Source organism: Diadema antillarum, unplaced genomic scaffold (assembly GCF_040938485.1).
Source record: "Diadema antillarum isolate AM-2024a unplaced genomic scaffold, OU_Dant_1.0 scf00000132, whole genome shotgun sequence".
NCBI lineage: Eukaryota > Metazoa > Echinodermata > Echinoidea > Diadematoida > Diadematidae > Diadema > Diadema antillarum.
Window position 1 is genome coordinate 895,572 of NW_027271021.1, and position 15,843 is coordinate 911,414.

At 38.3% G+C, this 15,843-nt stretch overlaps 1 protein-coding gene across 1 annotated transcript in view; it reads right to left on the minus strand.

The window, feature by feature from the left end:
- LOC139720721 (cytochrome P450 4V2-like) overlaps positions 1–15,312 on the minus strand; it is a 31,407-nt gene extending 16,095 nt beyond the window's left edge. The window contains exons 1-4 of the mRNA XM_071632076.1: positions 15,172–15,312; positions 12,279–12,453; positions 6,849–6,967; positions 3,063–3,148 (exon numbers count right to left, since the gene is read on the minus strand). Of these exons, the coding sequence (XP_071488177.1) occupies positions 3,063–3,148; positions 6,849–6,967; positions 12,279–12,444 (371 nt within the window). The 5' untranslated portion in view covers positions 12,445–12,453; positions 15,172–15,312. The remainder of the gene's footprint in view (positions 1–3,062; positions 3,149–6,848; positions 6,968–12,278; positions 12,454–15,171) is intronic.
- Positions 15,313–15,843: the final 531 nt, after the last annotated feature.

Sequence of the window (15,843 nt, forward strand, 5' to 3'; positions counted from 1 at the left end):
TTTAAAATTTTTGTGTTGGAACCGCTGGATGAGGAGACTACTACTAATGATGTGTTCTACTAATATTGCTACATTCTCTCAATCCTTATGTCTATGAAGGTGAACTTGTCCTTTAATGCAGAAATATCATGAAGTAAGTAATATCCATGGACTTGTGGCTAGCAGCCTTCTCGTCTTTGGACATTTTTCTATAGAATACTAAGATTAGACGATAAATGGACTTCTAATAACGTCGGACTGGCTGCTCAAAAACAGCTTTGTGAGTTTACTTCAGAATAACTGCCCCATAGGATTGTACACACTTCATCAGTATTTTGCCGTGTGATGCAGTGATACCCCCCTATTTGAAAGGCTGTATCTCTGCAACAGAATGGCACATAAAGCTGTGGCTTCTACCACATTACGTGCCAAAAAATTCTCTATCATATATGTCAAGCTCATTGTGATTGGCTTGTAGGTCTTGTCGGAATTGGCAAAAAACTGAGAAGGTCCCGTCCTCAATCCAATCAGAATCAGCGACACAGAAAAGCTCATTATCATATGAAACATGACATCACTGTTTATTCGTGGCTGCATTTGGACGAGTTATGATTCGATATACCACGAGTTTAAACGTAAATTAGATATATATTTCTCATTTCTAAGTTTCCTAACGTCAGCGGTGAACCCTTGTATTAGCTGACCACCTACTGTACCAGTCATGACTTTATATGTTGCTGAGAAGATATAGAAAACGGGAATTTTCTTCTTCGATGATGTTCGACAATCATATCTTTCTAGGCAAGCACATATACGGAGAGTGCACCATTGTGTAATGGGGGTGAACGTGCCTAGGTAACTGTGAGTGGAGCATGAAGTGCAATGCAGTGCAATACTGGTGGAACTTCCAGTGGTCAACATTGCAACATGATTATGAACCTACACTACATCAGCTTTCAGTTTTGTTTTGTTTTTCATGAAAAACATGAAATTCATGTTGTCAATGTAGGTTTAACCCATAATGCTATGTTTATGACTGCCTCTATGTTCTTTCTGCAGCATTTTACCCATATTCGACAATGGACCAGTCCGTATCACTGCTGTGTGCACAACGTGTGCGGCAGACCGTGTAGGTCATGAATAAGTCAAAGCGTGCGCCTTCGCGTTCTGTGTGTGCGGGCAGCGTGTACTCTCAGCAGTAGAATGATTTTAGTAGACTTTTGACCAAAAACCTTTCCACATGAGTACTGGTTGAGGTGGGGATTCATGTTTTGAACACTCGTAAGTGAGATAATGAGAAACCTCTTATGAAATATGAAAGAGAATGTAATTTTAAGGAGGATTCAATGTTTATTTGATGAAAATTGGTTTTCAAATGGCTGAGATATCCAAAAAAGTGATAATAATAAAAGGCGACAGGCCACACTTTTTATAAGGATCTCTTTGTTTCACCTTATTTTTGGATATCTCATTCATTTCAAAACCGATTTTCATCAAATAAACTTTTGATACCCCTTAGAATTGCATGCTTTTTGACAAATCATAGCATGGTTTCTGAATATCTCGCAAAACGTTAAAAGCTAAATCCTCACCTCAACCAGAACTGTACTGTACACGCCCTTTAAAACAAGAAACTTTAATTTCACCTACATATCTCACACAAAAATATTCTTAACATCTACGAGTACCAACCGATTGTTTTTCATGGAAAAGCGAGAATAATACCATATCCCTCAAAACACATGCCTGGAAGTGATATTCTCTCAAAGATCTGTACTTTTGCTTGATATCTTATTTTTTTAGGATGATGGGGATTTTTTTTTTCCATCACAAAGACTGGAGACACTGTAACACACTTGCTTGTGGCTTTAAAAGTGGACCTTTGTAACAGAGACAGAAATCTTCAGCCAAGGCAAGGTCAGCCACAAGAGCTCTTCAAAGGTCAACATCATAATCCAAACAAGAGGTGGAGCCCTGGCACAGATTGGTACTTTAATGATGAAATTGATATGGTGGATCGTGAAGGGATATTACCCCAAGTTTAATACATGCCGATTTATTGAATGCAGAAATATTAGAAGCTTTTTTATTTTTCTAGCATAATGAAAGAACATTTTACTTACCTCTTTTACAAGGCAAGGGGAATAATGTCACTCTTAACATGTAAAACATGTATATCAGTATAAAGTCCAACAAATGTGTACTTTTTATTCAAAAAAATGACACACTGTAGAAATGTCTTCAATTTTTTTTCCATATCCTTGTTCTACCATGACATCACAAATTTTTGCAGTATCCATTATTTAGCCATGGATCTAACCAACATGTAAAAATTCATAACTTTAGCAACAGATTGCCGGATTTTCCTCAAAACTTCATGGATGTGTACTACTACTATTTTTGCACTCTCTGAATCTATATATTGTTATGAGGTAAATTCCTCTTGGAGGGCAGTATCAAGCCCTTGCACAGTACTATGGCATAGGTACAGTCCAAAGGATGCAATCCTTCTCAACCTATCATGAATGGGAGATCATTTAATTAAATATTTACTGATGAACTTCTTTGCCATTAATTCCAGGCCATGGGTAGAGGGTGACTTGCTACTTGATTTCGTTTCTCACCCCAAGTGTAGACACTAGGCGGTTTTCGCATCCTCAGCACGGACGTTCAATTTGCGGTCCGTGCGCAAAAATCGGCACGTTACTATAGTAACAGCGGGCAGCCTGCCGTAGCGTAGAAATCTGGAACGGGTCTTGCCCAGATTTATGTCGGTCGCAACGAAGCCGGACACAGAATCAACAACCAATCAGTGCACTTGTACTCAGTGTAGACACCACGTGTACGCATTATTGAATCACACGTGCATTGCAAGCCTCGTACGGCCGTGTTCAGCGAATCAGCGAAACCACTTCATAGGGAGTGTTCTCTGAGCACGCGGCCATAGCAGGAGATCGCTCCCACATCGTTGAAACCCCCGTACGTCGCTGAATGAAAACACAATATTAGGAAACAAGCCAGGGTGGGAGAAGTGCACGCAAAAAACAGGATAATCATCAAATTTCCAAGGGAATTCAACTCACCTCGTGAGAAGCCCCAAACCAAGCCAGGGATGCAAGAAGTCATAAATGTATCCCTTCTTTATGTGTCGGCTACTGCTCAGTATCACCTGAAAATACAAGACAGTGTGCGCAAATAGTACACATCAGCATGCTGAGTACTCATTATCAAATTCTTATATGACATGCATTAAAAATGAGACTCAGAACAGACCAAAGTATCACCCCATCAAGTCATTGGGGATATTTCCTTCCACATTCACCACCTACATAATTGTCTATTATGTATTTGCTCATCTTCTTCACAATTTAGTGTCCTGTAGTGGATAAAGAGCTGTTGTTCACATAAACCCCCCCCCCCCGAAAAAAAAAAAAAAAGAGAGAGAGAAATAATAATGATAATGATACTACTAAATAGATAAAATAAATGAATTAAAATAATAATAAAAATAATACTTAATAAATAAATAAATAAAAATGATGTTAATAATAATGATAATGTTTCACAGGATAGTTGGGTTTGGTTGATAACATGTGCCATCTGACTGACAGCGATGCCTGCTTCCTATGAGGGATAGTACTGGCTGAAACTATTTTGGAGTAACTGTGGTTTCACTTTCTATAGAAGCTACAATGTACACAAACAATTTCCTGCTCAACATTACAATTTTGGTACAGAGCTCAGATAACAAACCGACACGGAATTGCCCTATATTATTTCCCAATTGCTTCCTCCCCATTGTTTAATGCAGAGAATGCGGGGGAAATAACATTCTACAAAATACTGCCTGTACAGCTTGCCTAAACTCAATAAGTGCTCATTTCAAAAAGTGCAATTTCGACTGTTTGGAATAGTTCATGGTCCTTGGACTTGATCGAATGAGAAGCATGCTGTTATTCCAAAGGGAAGGAAGAACACACACATATGGCATCTATGTGATTTTAAGGTGTCAGTCCTGAAGGACTTAAATGCTGTTCATATCTGTAAGTGTGGATGGGTAAACTATTTGTAGTCACCTTCTCTTGGGGCTATGGGAAGAGAGTGTAGGGGAACAGTTGTTATGACAAAGCAGCCATACGTGTAATTAATGATTAAGACAGTGACTTTGATGTGAATAAACAAATATGGATGGTGTAGACACAACACAACTGATGCCACACAGCAATTTTCATAGCATCTCAGGGTTTTCATCCTATTTCTTCTTGTTGCATCTTCTTTGAATTGCTCATCGATTATACCATCTCATGAAGCCTTCTAGAACTTAATTCATGAAAACTTATCAGTGAGTGCTTTAAGTCACTTGACAAGAAAAGTTTCACATGTAAAGCAGTTGAGAAAAAAGTGTGAAAATGGAAATTACCCAACTGATACCACATGTTGGAATTTACTGTAAAATTGGATATAAAAACAATTGCCTACAAACCAGATAAAGCTGCATGATATGGAGTGTAGCTACATCACCAGAGCTGGCACAGAACTTATGAAAATCACTTGATTTTGACAGTTTTAGGACATCTTCAAGAGTAGAGATCCTATATCAGACATTTTAAACTATCTTAGGTTGGAAATGGGTGAATGGGTAAAGCACAAAATCAAACAGGTGAATGGGAGGCACATAATGTTTGAACCACCTGCTGTGGTGAATGTTAAGTCAATAGTCAAAAGTTTGTCATTACAGCAGTCAACAGCATTACAGCACCACAGCTCAGGTAAAAACACTGATGACAATTCAATGAGTGTTCTTGCTTTGAATTTCCAAGCAAAAGCCAAAGAGATGGGGGTCACTATAATGTCAAGTCCTAATGGATCATTACGGGCAAGAGAACAATGTACTGTATCATACGCAACACATTTAGCGAGTCTAATTTTTTGCAAATCGGGACTTCTTGATGATTTAACAAGTGGTTAAACTGGCGATTGTAGAGCCCCGTACTGAATGGAGAAATGTATGCATGCATTTACAATGTACATGACATTCATGTCGAGATCAGAGTAACTATTTGCACGTGTCTTTAAATTCTCAAATAGCACCTGACTCGCGAAATTTGCTAAAATAAAAACCTTTCATGAAATATTCAGCGTATACAGTACAGAGTAAATGTTGAAGGATGATATGTTCATGTGGTCTATGGTTGGGAGTACTGCGGAACTGCTAGGATAAGTACAATGTAATACTACAAGTGCAGTTGCCAAAGTAAAAGGAGTATTTTTTGTTGTTGTTGATGAAATGATCATTTCGTAACAAAATGACAATGACTGATTTCGTAACGAAATAGGCCATGGGGCACTTGGTGCTCCATACAAATTCTCCATGGTTTAAACCATGGTTTCAATTGTATACCACCTTCATGAATTCGGGCCATAGTGTATGCATGTATTACCCAATAGAGATTCGCTTGAAAGTTTGTTTGTTTGTTTTTTGTTGTTGTTTTTTTTTTGGGGGGGGGGCCAAAAGGTCAAAGGTCAAGTGAAAGTGCTAAATTTTACTTCTTCCTTACACTTATAAAAGGTTCAAAAGTCAAGTAAAAATCCTCAAATCCTAAAATACCTGATAGCCATTCATCCAATTAAACCTAGTTCAAGGGAAGTGAATATCAAACATACTTGTGACAAACCTGTCATTCTGATATTTTGTCAATTACACTGTATGTGAAACTGTCATCACACATTGTCAAGACATTGTACTATAGACCTATTAGGAGAACCATGCATTATGGCGAAGGCACACCGGTTGCCATAACGACATTACTAGTTAAACTTGTGATGAGTAGTCATGTATCAGAAACTACTTCATCAATTCCTTCACTTTGGAGCATTTTACTGACAATGAAATACAAAACACTTTCATCTCCTCACAAAAAAAAGTGTTTATCACTTTGAGTATATATTACTGCCAGTGAGACAGATGGCATGTCAAAAATGGGGGGGGGGCAAAAGGAGAGGACGCTTCAATGGATTTTGTTATGGCTGGCTACGCTTGCATATGATCATAACAGGCTATCATGTGAATGTTGACATATGTACAAGTATATGAGGGGGATATGGTTGCAATGCACTTTTTGTGGTGAAGTACTTAGTGTCAAACCTGGCTCAAGCAGTTTTTATTTTAGCAAGAGAAGTAAAAATTTCCTTTTTCAACGGTCAACATTTCTGTTCCATACCTAGTGCACACCCTGCATTCCAATTTTAACAACTTTAATATTAACCAGATCCACCTGAATATACCAGTAATGATAATTCATAGCTTCCCAATTCCATTTCCTTCAACTGGCAATTTGGCCAAAAAAAAGTCCTAGAAATGATCATTTCATGCTTGACAGAAAAATATTAGAGTTTAATTAAGAGAGTAAAGAAAAAAAGAGTATCATCTTTCACCCATCAAGCCATCAGAACTTCATTTCTGCAGTTTGATACTTCACTGTTTTGTTATACTTTTGACCATTCATTGCTGGTGTTCTGACTATAATATAGAATAAATACTTTTCTATTGTAAGTACATGTATGAACCCTACATGGTCACGTACCATAATTTACTCTAATTGCAGAATGATAAAAGGTCCCTAGATTGCTAAATTTTAAAAGGATTTTTTATTTGCCAACACATTTCAGAGTATAAAAATAAACATTTCTATCTCAATTCGAAAATTTGTATTGATTTGTACAGAAACTTGTAAAAGCAGTAAATTCAAAGTTGCCAATTTGATGAAGCTCTGATAATTTCTGCAGTACAAGTGCCCTAAGACTTGATGGGTTCAGCAGTGAGATCATATCAGTTAGCGGACTGCTAGGTTCCACGCGCAGGTTCTCACCTCAACATCTCTCGCATTATAGGCAAGAATAAGAGGAATAGGCCCAAGCCAGATTCGAAGTATCCCCCTAGTTTTTTCATAGAACTCATTCACCCAATCCACGATCTGTAGGAAAAACTCTGCAATAAATGGAAGAAGAAAAAATGAAATAAAGCGGTGTAAGGAAAAAAAAAAATCACAATTAAAATCAAGTTTTGTTTACAAATTGCAGAAATGATGCAAGCAAAACATGCTACATGAAAATTCAGGAAAATAATATCATCCATTTCAGCACCATCTTTTGTTTTTCGTGAAATGGACAGACAAAAAATACTAAATATGGAAAAAGATTACAACTCTTACAATTTGATCATGTTCAAAGTCTGAGAATCCCTTGAAATACCTGGTACCGCTCAAACTTGATCAAACCGCTTGCCTTCTGAGTGTATTTGGAATCAGATACTGTATTTCAGGCAAGAACAAACCTTTCCAGGAGATGAAGGAAATGAAACAAGACATAAAGAGAGACTGCTTCAATGGGGGAAGAGAAATCATTGTATGTCTTTACTTCAATGAGTGTGGTACTCATCATTTTCTCCTTCAGTCATAGTGAAAGAGAAATATAGTTGGAATTCTTACTTTCTGGTCAATGAGCTCACTCAATACACAATGGTTGTATGAAAACTTTGTCCATGAATGGAATGCACTGCTCGATAGTGTAAAACCAGAAATTTTTGTGTGCATGAAACTTTCACAAATTTCAAGCCAAGTCAAAAAGTAAAATGCACGCCAAAGCGTTTGTCTACACAATGCATTGAATGCCAGTGGTGCTTCAGTTTCATGCCGTAAAAATGTTTTGTGCTCCAATTCGCAAAAGTTTCATGCCGCAAATGCTTCTAGTGTTACAGTTACTTTTCATGAACAACTCCATGAAAGCTTGGTTGATGACAAATATTAGAAATTGTAATCCTGCCGTTAGTCACGGAACAGCATGTTGCATTGAAATTGGGTGACTTGCATGAGAAACAGATGGAGGCATTATGGTATCATGTGGGGGTGAGCCATCATGAGCTGTCATCCAAGACACAGGGCTCCAGTGCACTCTTTAATTAGCAGCACCCAGTTTGGGTCCTAAAAGACCTCACACAAAAGATTGCTGGTGGGACTACACTCCCTTCAAGTGCTCACACTGCAGGTCTGAAGCTTGCCAGTGACCCTCACACTTTCTTCAACCTGGCATACTGCTCATTCACCATCATTTGCCCATAAGTAAAGCTTATTGTAGTTCCCCTGGGCCAAGGCTAGCAATCTGCATTGATTTCTGAATTGATGAATGAAAACTGGCTGACGAGGACACTGAGGAACAAAAACATGGCTGCTTTCTCACTTGTGTGCATTAATCTGTAGCAACTGTGCATACTTTTGAATTGTGTGTTGTTCAGTTTAGATTTAAATCAATTGCAATCAACGGTGTGTTGTTCAGCAGCATTTTACTACTGAGGAATGTGCTGACTTAAAAGAAGAAAAAGGAAAGGGAAAAACCTATCCACTATCTCAGTTGTTGCTTACACAAAAACATGCATGCACTCCTCAAAGAGTACAATATAAACCACCAGTATCACAGCCCATATCTTCCTGTCAAGTTTCTAATGAGCACTTCATAATTTCTGACATTAATATCTACAATGTATATTTTGCATCCATCGCAGACATGTCACTAGCTTTTATGTAAACTTTATACTTCATATTGTGTATCTTCTGTCTGTTATGGTTTTTATGAAGTATCGAATAAAATAGGTTCTGCTAAATGATAAATGCATTAAAACTTATGCCGGTAATTGTAGCAATGTTTTGCTTGAACCCCCCCCCCCCCCCCCCTTTTCCTTCTGTACACACAATTATCCAACAAATATACCCGCATCTATTGAGACTGATAATACAATCTAAAAAGAAATCAGCTGTATAGAAGACTTGTGAACATTAAAGCACCCAAACAGATTTGTGTGTGTAATCAACAAGTAGGTATAGTGCTTTTGTACATTGTATGGAGTTTCAAGATTAAAAACTTGTATGCCGCACAATTTTCTCAGTCTAAGGATGAAAAGGCAGACACACAAGAAAGAAAATCCGCAGCTACAACACTAGCACTATTTTGGGTAAGTTAAGAACCACATTCTCTGAGAAAATTGTGATTTGTTAATCCAAAGCTAGCAGCTTGCCCCACTAGTACCTGTGCAGCAAGCAACATCATTGATGGCAAGATTATGACACAATGTCACATACGATTTATGCAAGTGAAATTATACCAGTTGCAATTCATTATTCCAAAGGTTCATTAATCTGAAAATGGAAAAAGGTTCGTAATTCTGAAGGCTTGCTAGTAGACTAACAAATCTTCTGAACAATAAACCTTAATTGATTTTCGCATTTAAAGCAAACCTTCGGATTAATGAACCTTCGGATTAATGTACCTTCAGAATAACACCACAAATACTCAGATCAACAAACTCTATTTCACTGTTGGATTAACAAACATCTGGGTATATGGAGTTCAGTTGAGCGCTTTAAATCCTAACTTAGTGTTTACAACATGCCTCGCTATGGGATATGTGTACCTCGACAAACTCTGCTTTGAAAACGCCAATTGTAGGGTAGGGTCCGAGCCAGATGCGGATCATGCCATGCTGTCGAAAAAGCTCTGACCACTCCTGCTGCTGAAGAAAGTATTCTGTCCCCAACAGGATTTATAATCAAGAAGCGATGACCAACACATCTGTCATTAATTTTATTTCATACCATTTCAAGAAGATGTGATGTGAAAGTACACGTAGGTGCCCACTTTGGTTCAACCCTCTCCCCACCCCCCCCCCCCCTTCCAATACCAAGGGCAAGACTGGATCCAACATGAAACAAACTGAAAATGCACTCACACTTACAGCAATTGAGCCCAATTATATCTGGTTTTCAGAAGACTTTTTGTAAAGATGTTCTAATTTTGGGATGCTGGTACCCCTGGGAACCACAAATACCCTCCTAATACTACATGCTAGGCTTGGTAATATATTTTACCATTCATTTTCAAGAAGATGAAGATGTGAAATTTGGCCGAATTTTGGTGCTTCCCCCAACAGAGCCCCCAAGGGAGGAATCCCTGGATATGCCACTAGTGGACAAAATTGAAACAGCACAACTTAAAGTACTAACTCATAGCACTAACTTAGCTCTATCACTTCTGGCTCCACAGAAGAAGACTTTTAAAAATTATATTTGGGGGCTATGGGCTCCGCTGGGGGCCTGGGTTGAGGGGTATGGTGCATAGCTGAACAATGACATCCTACCACCCATTGGATACTACCTGCCAAGTTTGATGAAGATCAGTCATGAGCTGAAATTGTAAAAAGTTTCGGTGTGACACACAATGGAGGATTGACGACGCAAGACGAATCACGGTGAATGACCGAAACAACTCGAGTGAGCTATTGTACTATGAACGTGGGACAGTCAACTACGGTAAGGTTCATTGAATATATACTGTACAAGATGATTGCAGGTTTCCAAAAACAAAACAATAGACTAAAACTGAATTTACTTAGTTCATGCATAAGAGAAGAAGAGAAGGAGATCAGTACAGATTTTGTGAAAAACAGACACACACAAAAATCTTATGAACTAATAAAGTTTAGAGAGTAAGACAAATTGGCAACTCTGTGTGATGTAAGTGTTGACCAGCTTTACATTGTACATTTGTTTTGTGCACGAAAGTCACTAATTTTCTTCTTTTTTTTCATTTTCCCCTTTTCTTAAACATTTTGGTACAGATTAACTTATTCGTTGACAAAAACCAAAACGTATTAATACTCTGTTAATATTACACATACCAAGAATAGATATGTAGAACATTTTTTCTCAAGAGAAAAATGAAAATTTGCCACTTTTTGTGTAATAACACAACGCAGAGCTACTCAACAGCTATATCACACTACGTTGCCAATTTGTCTTGCTCTCTAAAATTTGAAAGAATTGTTTTTTTTTTGTGCATGCGTGTGTCTAATTTTTCCCCCAATTTTTACTGATCTTCTATTCTGATATTTCTGTTTTCATACAAGGCACCATAATATCAGATGGTGTTCTCATTCAACTGCTTATTTGCTTTTTAATACAAAATGATTAATCTATGATCTTCTTTCATTACTGCCGCCTTTAATCAGGCAAAAGTAGGCAGGCATGGAATGGGGTGCTAACATATAGTATGCAAACAGCGGTGGCAATTTATCAAAACTCACACACACCTTTCTGCATTGATATAGTAAATAATTTATAACTAATGTTATGTATGAAAGGCACCTACTTGCTATAGTGACTTTGGAACACACACTTCCAAATAATAAGCAATCAGCTGCTCCACATACATAATATGTCGACTTTGAACCCATTTCATATCAATAACTCTATGATTAGTAACATATAGTATGCAAACAGCGGTGGCAATTTATCAAAACTCACACACACCTTTCTGCATTGATATAGTTAATAATTTATAACTAATGTTATGTATGAAAGGCACCTACTTGCTATAGTGACTTTGGAACACACACTTCCAAATAATAAGCAATTAGCTGCTCCACAAACATAATTATGTCTCGACTTTGAACCCACTTTCATATCAATAACTCTATGATTAGTAACAAACTCAGGTAGGTAATACTGTATGATAAATGTTTACAATGCAGCTGCAATATAAACAATGAATTGAGAGGTTATCAAGTCATTTAACTGAAAGACTGAGAATTTTGTAACTGCTTTGGTTATAACTGTTTACTTTAAAGTAATTTTTGGTCACATCTTTATGAAAGACAGCTTAACACACATCACAGACATCTGAGGGCAAAAATTTTCCTTTTACACTAAATGTTATCATTTCACATTTTTTTGCTTGAAAGGCCCACATTATGTGTGCATTTTTGTGCCCTTTTACTCAAAGTTTAGAGCCTCTTGAGTGTCCTTCAATAAGAAGTTGCATTAGTGTGCTTATATAGTCTGTGTAAATTGTCCACTTTTATTACTTTAAAAAAAATCATGAAAATTTATGCAGCCTACATGTATGTGTAGCTGACATTTGTACTTGATTGGTTGGTGTGGTATATTGAAAACAAGAGCACATAGGTTTGAAATTGACTTGTAAGTTGAACATTAGGCCAAGGAACAACAACAACAACAACAACAAACTTATCCTTGCCCACATAATTGCTTCTCCACTGCATCAAGAGTTTTTCTTTTGTTTTGGGGTTCTTCTTAACAATAGTGAGATGAAATTTTGCACATGAACAGTCTACATATTGTACCATAAGTGAAAATGCCCCAAAAAATGATTTTAAGAATTGTTTGGCAGACAGCACTATCAGCAGTCTGACCCTCTGATTTTTTGCCCTCTCCTGTACCGACTTGTCCTACCTCTTGGATCCTGCTTGAACTGGTAAGCATTGCCGAGGATGGGAATGGCCGGAGGTCCATGGAACTTATTGATGAGGACGAACACGCGCAGGATCCTGGCCAGGAAGTAAGTCATGATGGCCGTTGCTATGACGACCACAGATGCGATGCCGACTCCCACTGCCATGGCTGGAGTCTGAGAGCAGGCGATGAGTGAGGAATTTCAGAATAAACTGAAAACAGGTGTTGGCATTGACAAAGACACAACGGCAATCTTTGATATTCAACCTCTGGTGATATAAAGAGTTGAAAAAGGTAAATGAAAACGTTTAAATATCAAAATGGGAGGTGACATTTTTGAGTTTTTTATTGTTGTTGTTTTGTTTTTTTCAACCAAGCTCCTCTTTCACTTTGAATTTCAGTGGTGACATGATATTTGCTCCTGCCCCCCCGGGACAACTGCTCACAATATTGAATCGCATGGGTAACCCTGTCCACAGACGTGTAAACTGGCAGCATGCTAGAATGAGACCTCAGTGATGGGTGTATGGATAAGCAGGGGCAGATCCAGGAACTCAGTAATGAGGGGCGCAACTAATATTTCTGGTGCCACTTCCGGGTTTCATTTCATTTTTTTCTTTTTATTTCTTTTGTTATTTTTCAAATGAAAAATAAAAGGGGGACATACGTGCACCCGTTGCACCCTCCTCTGAATCCGCCAACGCACCACTCGATAAGGGAGCATTACAAAGACACCCATTTATAGTGTTACCCCTTAAAGGAAACGCAAACCCAAAGAGTACTCAGTAATGTGGATTGAGTAAAAGCATTAACATCAGTAGAACACATCAGCGAAAGTTTGAGGAAAATCGGTCAATTGATGCAAAAGTTATTAATTTTTAAAGTTTTGGTGTTGGAACCACTGGATGAGGAGACTACTAGAGGTTATGACGTTTGAGTGGACAACAATATAAAGAAAAAATAAAAGGAATTCCACAAAAATTCACTTTTCTAACAAATTAAAGAGTACTTGACTAACCGCTTTCAGAAAGCAGGGGGAATAATTGCTACGGTACCCCTAACATTATGTCAGTATAAAGTTGATGGAATGTGTAATTTTCATGAAAAATGAATTTTTCTTGAATTCCCTATATTTTCTTTATATTGTAGTCCACTCATACGTCATAACCTCCAGTAGTCTCCATACCCAGCAGTTCCAACACCAAAACTTTAAAAATTCATAACTTTTGCATCGATTGCCCGATTTTCCTCAAACTTTCACTGATGTGTTCTACTAATGTTACTGCTTTCACTCAATCCACATTGCTCTTTGAGTTTGCGTTCCCTTTAAGCTAACTATACACTGTTACACAGCTCTGTCGCTGTTCACATGGCGCCTGGTCCCGCTACCCTTTGTCAAAAGTATGCAATACTGTACATGCTGAAATTTTCGCATACAGATATTTTCGCGAATTGCTACCGGTACATGGAGGACATTTTCGCGTGTTATTAATTTCGCAGTTGCGAGGGTTTAACTGAACTTAGTTATTCACGCCTTATTATTTTCGCGTGTTGTTATTTTTGCGGTTCAAAGGCGATTCGTGAAAATAAAACCGCCGCGAAAATTTCAGCTCGTACAGTATACCATCATAAAATGTGTTATTTAGTCATCAACTATTGGTGCATCTCACATGGAATTACAGACATTGTGCCCTAGGCCCTACTGTGTTTAACAGAATTGCCAAAAAAATATAATAACTCAGACAATATGAAAGATTGTGAAGTGATTCTTTTTAAACACTACAAACTTGATTCAGGATTTTGAACTATTGATAACTGTATTGATTCTGTACATGTGACATTCTTTGGCACAAACCTGTTTTAGACCAAGCTTTAAGTTAACTTACATTACAAAATCATGAAAATGTAAGATACAGATTTAAAGGGATAGTACAGTATTGGTGGAGATGAGAATGGGGCTTTTAGGTTTTTGCAAGAAACCAAGAAAACGCTTATGAAATAGTACAGAGCATACCATTTTATAGGGGAATTCGAAGTTTATTAGATGAAATTCAGGTTTGGAATGACTGAAACATCCAAAAACAAAGTAAAACAAAGCGATCGTAATAAAGTGTGGGTCCCACACTTTATTAGAATTGCTCTGTTTTTAATATCTCAGCCATTTCAAAACCAATTTTCATCAAATAAATATTGAATTCCTCATGGAATCACATGCTCTTTCATATTTCATATGAGGTTTCTCATTATCTCACCAAAAATGTTAGAAACCTGAAATTAGGTCTCAACCAAAACTATACGATCCCTTTAAGCTAAAATCTGTGCTCTTATTTCATGGGGGGAGACAGTTAATGCACAGAAAACTACAAGTATAGCAACACATCATAAAAGTCCCAACAATACTTCCTGAATGAAGCACTGCTCACATTTTATTTTCAGGCCAATCAGCATATCTGCTCAATCAGTATCGGCAGTATGACTGTATTGTCTGACTAAAAATATGATGAGTATAGGCCCTACTCACTGTGACTTCCTAGGAGGCTAGGTATAGACTCTAGACCTAGTATATAATGTAGAGTGCAAGTACTGTAACTCCTTGGTTTGGTATGACGCCATTGACGGTACACATACAAATTCAGCGACAATACAGTGCCAGTGGTAAACAAAGACAACAACGGCGGCATCGCCAATGTTGACATGGAGCAGACGATTATACCAGTAGGCCTAGGCCCTAGCATTTGACAGGTGTCACAATACTAGTAACCGCACTGCACCGGCGACCCAAACAGCCGAGTACAGTGTATTACATGATTATGGTTACATACAGAGCCCCGGCCCTCATTGCACACAAACGTTACATCTGAACGAGGAGTTAGCTCAGCTGAGCTAGTCTCACCTGGCTTCAATCGATTCTATTAGTTGTTTATTTTTTCTACGGCTGATTGAGGGAACCCAAGACTCGATCCGTGTGTCAAGAGGGAGGTTGAAGTCGGTTCCCGAGCTCTTCTAACAAAGTTCCTACTTCTCAACAAACCGCAGGACGGCGAATCCACAAGTGTCGATTTATATGTACAAATTGTACGTCCTCGTGCGTGCGCAGCCGTAGGATAGGAGTCTTCTCTCGTGGTTATCTCTCTCTCGCTACCCAGCACAGCGCTCGCCGCGATACCTTCGCCACAACCGTACCCCTGCCAGTACTCTGGTACGTGATAGTAAAAACTTGTACGGTACAAATACCGGTAAATTCCAAAGAGTATTAAGTTGTATAGCAGTACATACAGTAGAAATACACGGTATACTAGTACATGAACAAGTTTCACACACAATCCTGTTGGCAGTGGTGTTCACCGTGCCGTACGGCCCTGGATGGATGATAAAGCTGTGACGTGCGCGCATATCTGTCTGATTGAAGGGTGAGTGATAAGTTGGGGGGGGGGGGGGGGGGGGGGGTTGTTGCGGAAGTATTGGTCTTATCTTGGTCTTGGTCTTATTTCTTTGAGAGTGGACAACTTTTTGTAGCAACAGCCGGTCAGAAAGCGGAATTCTTGTCATTGCCATGACACTTGGT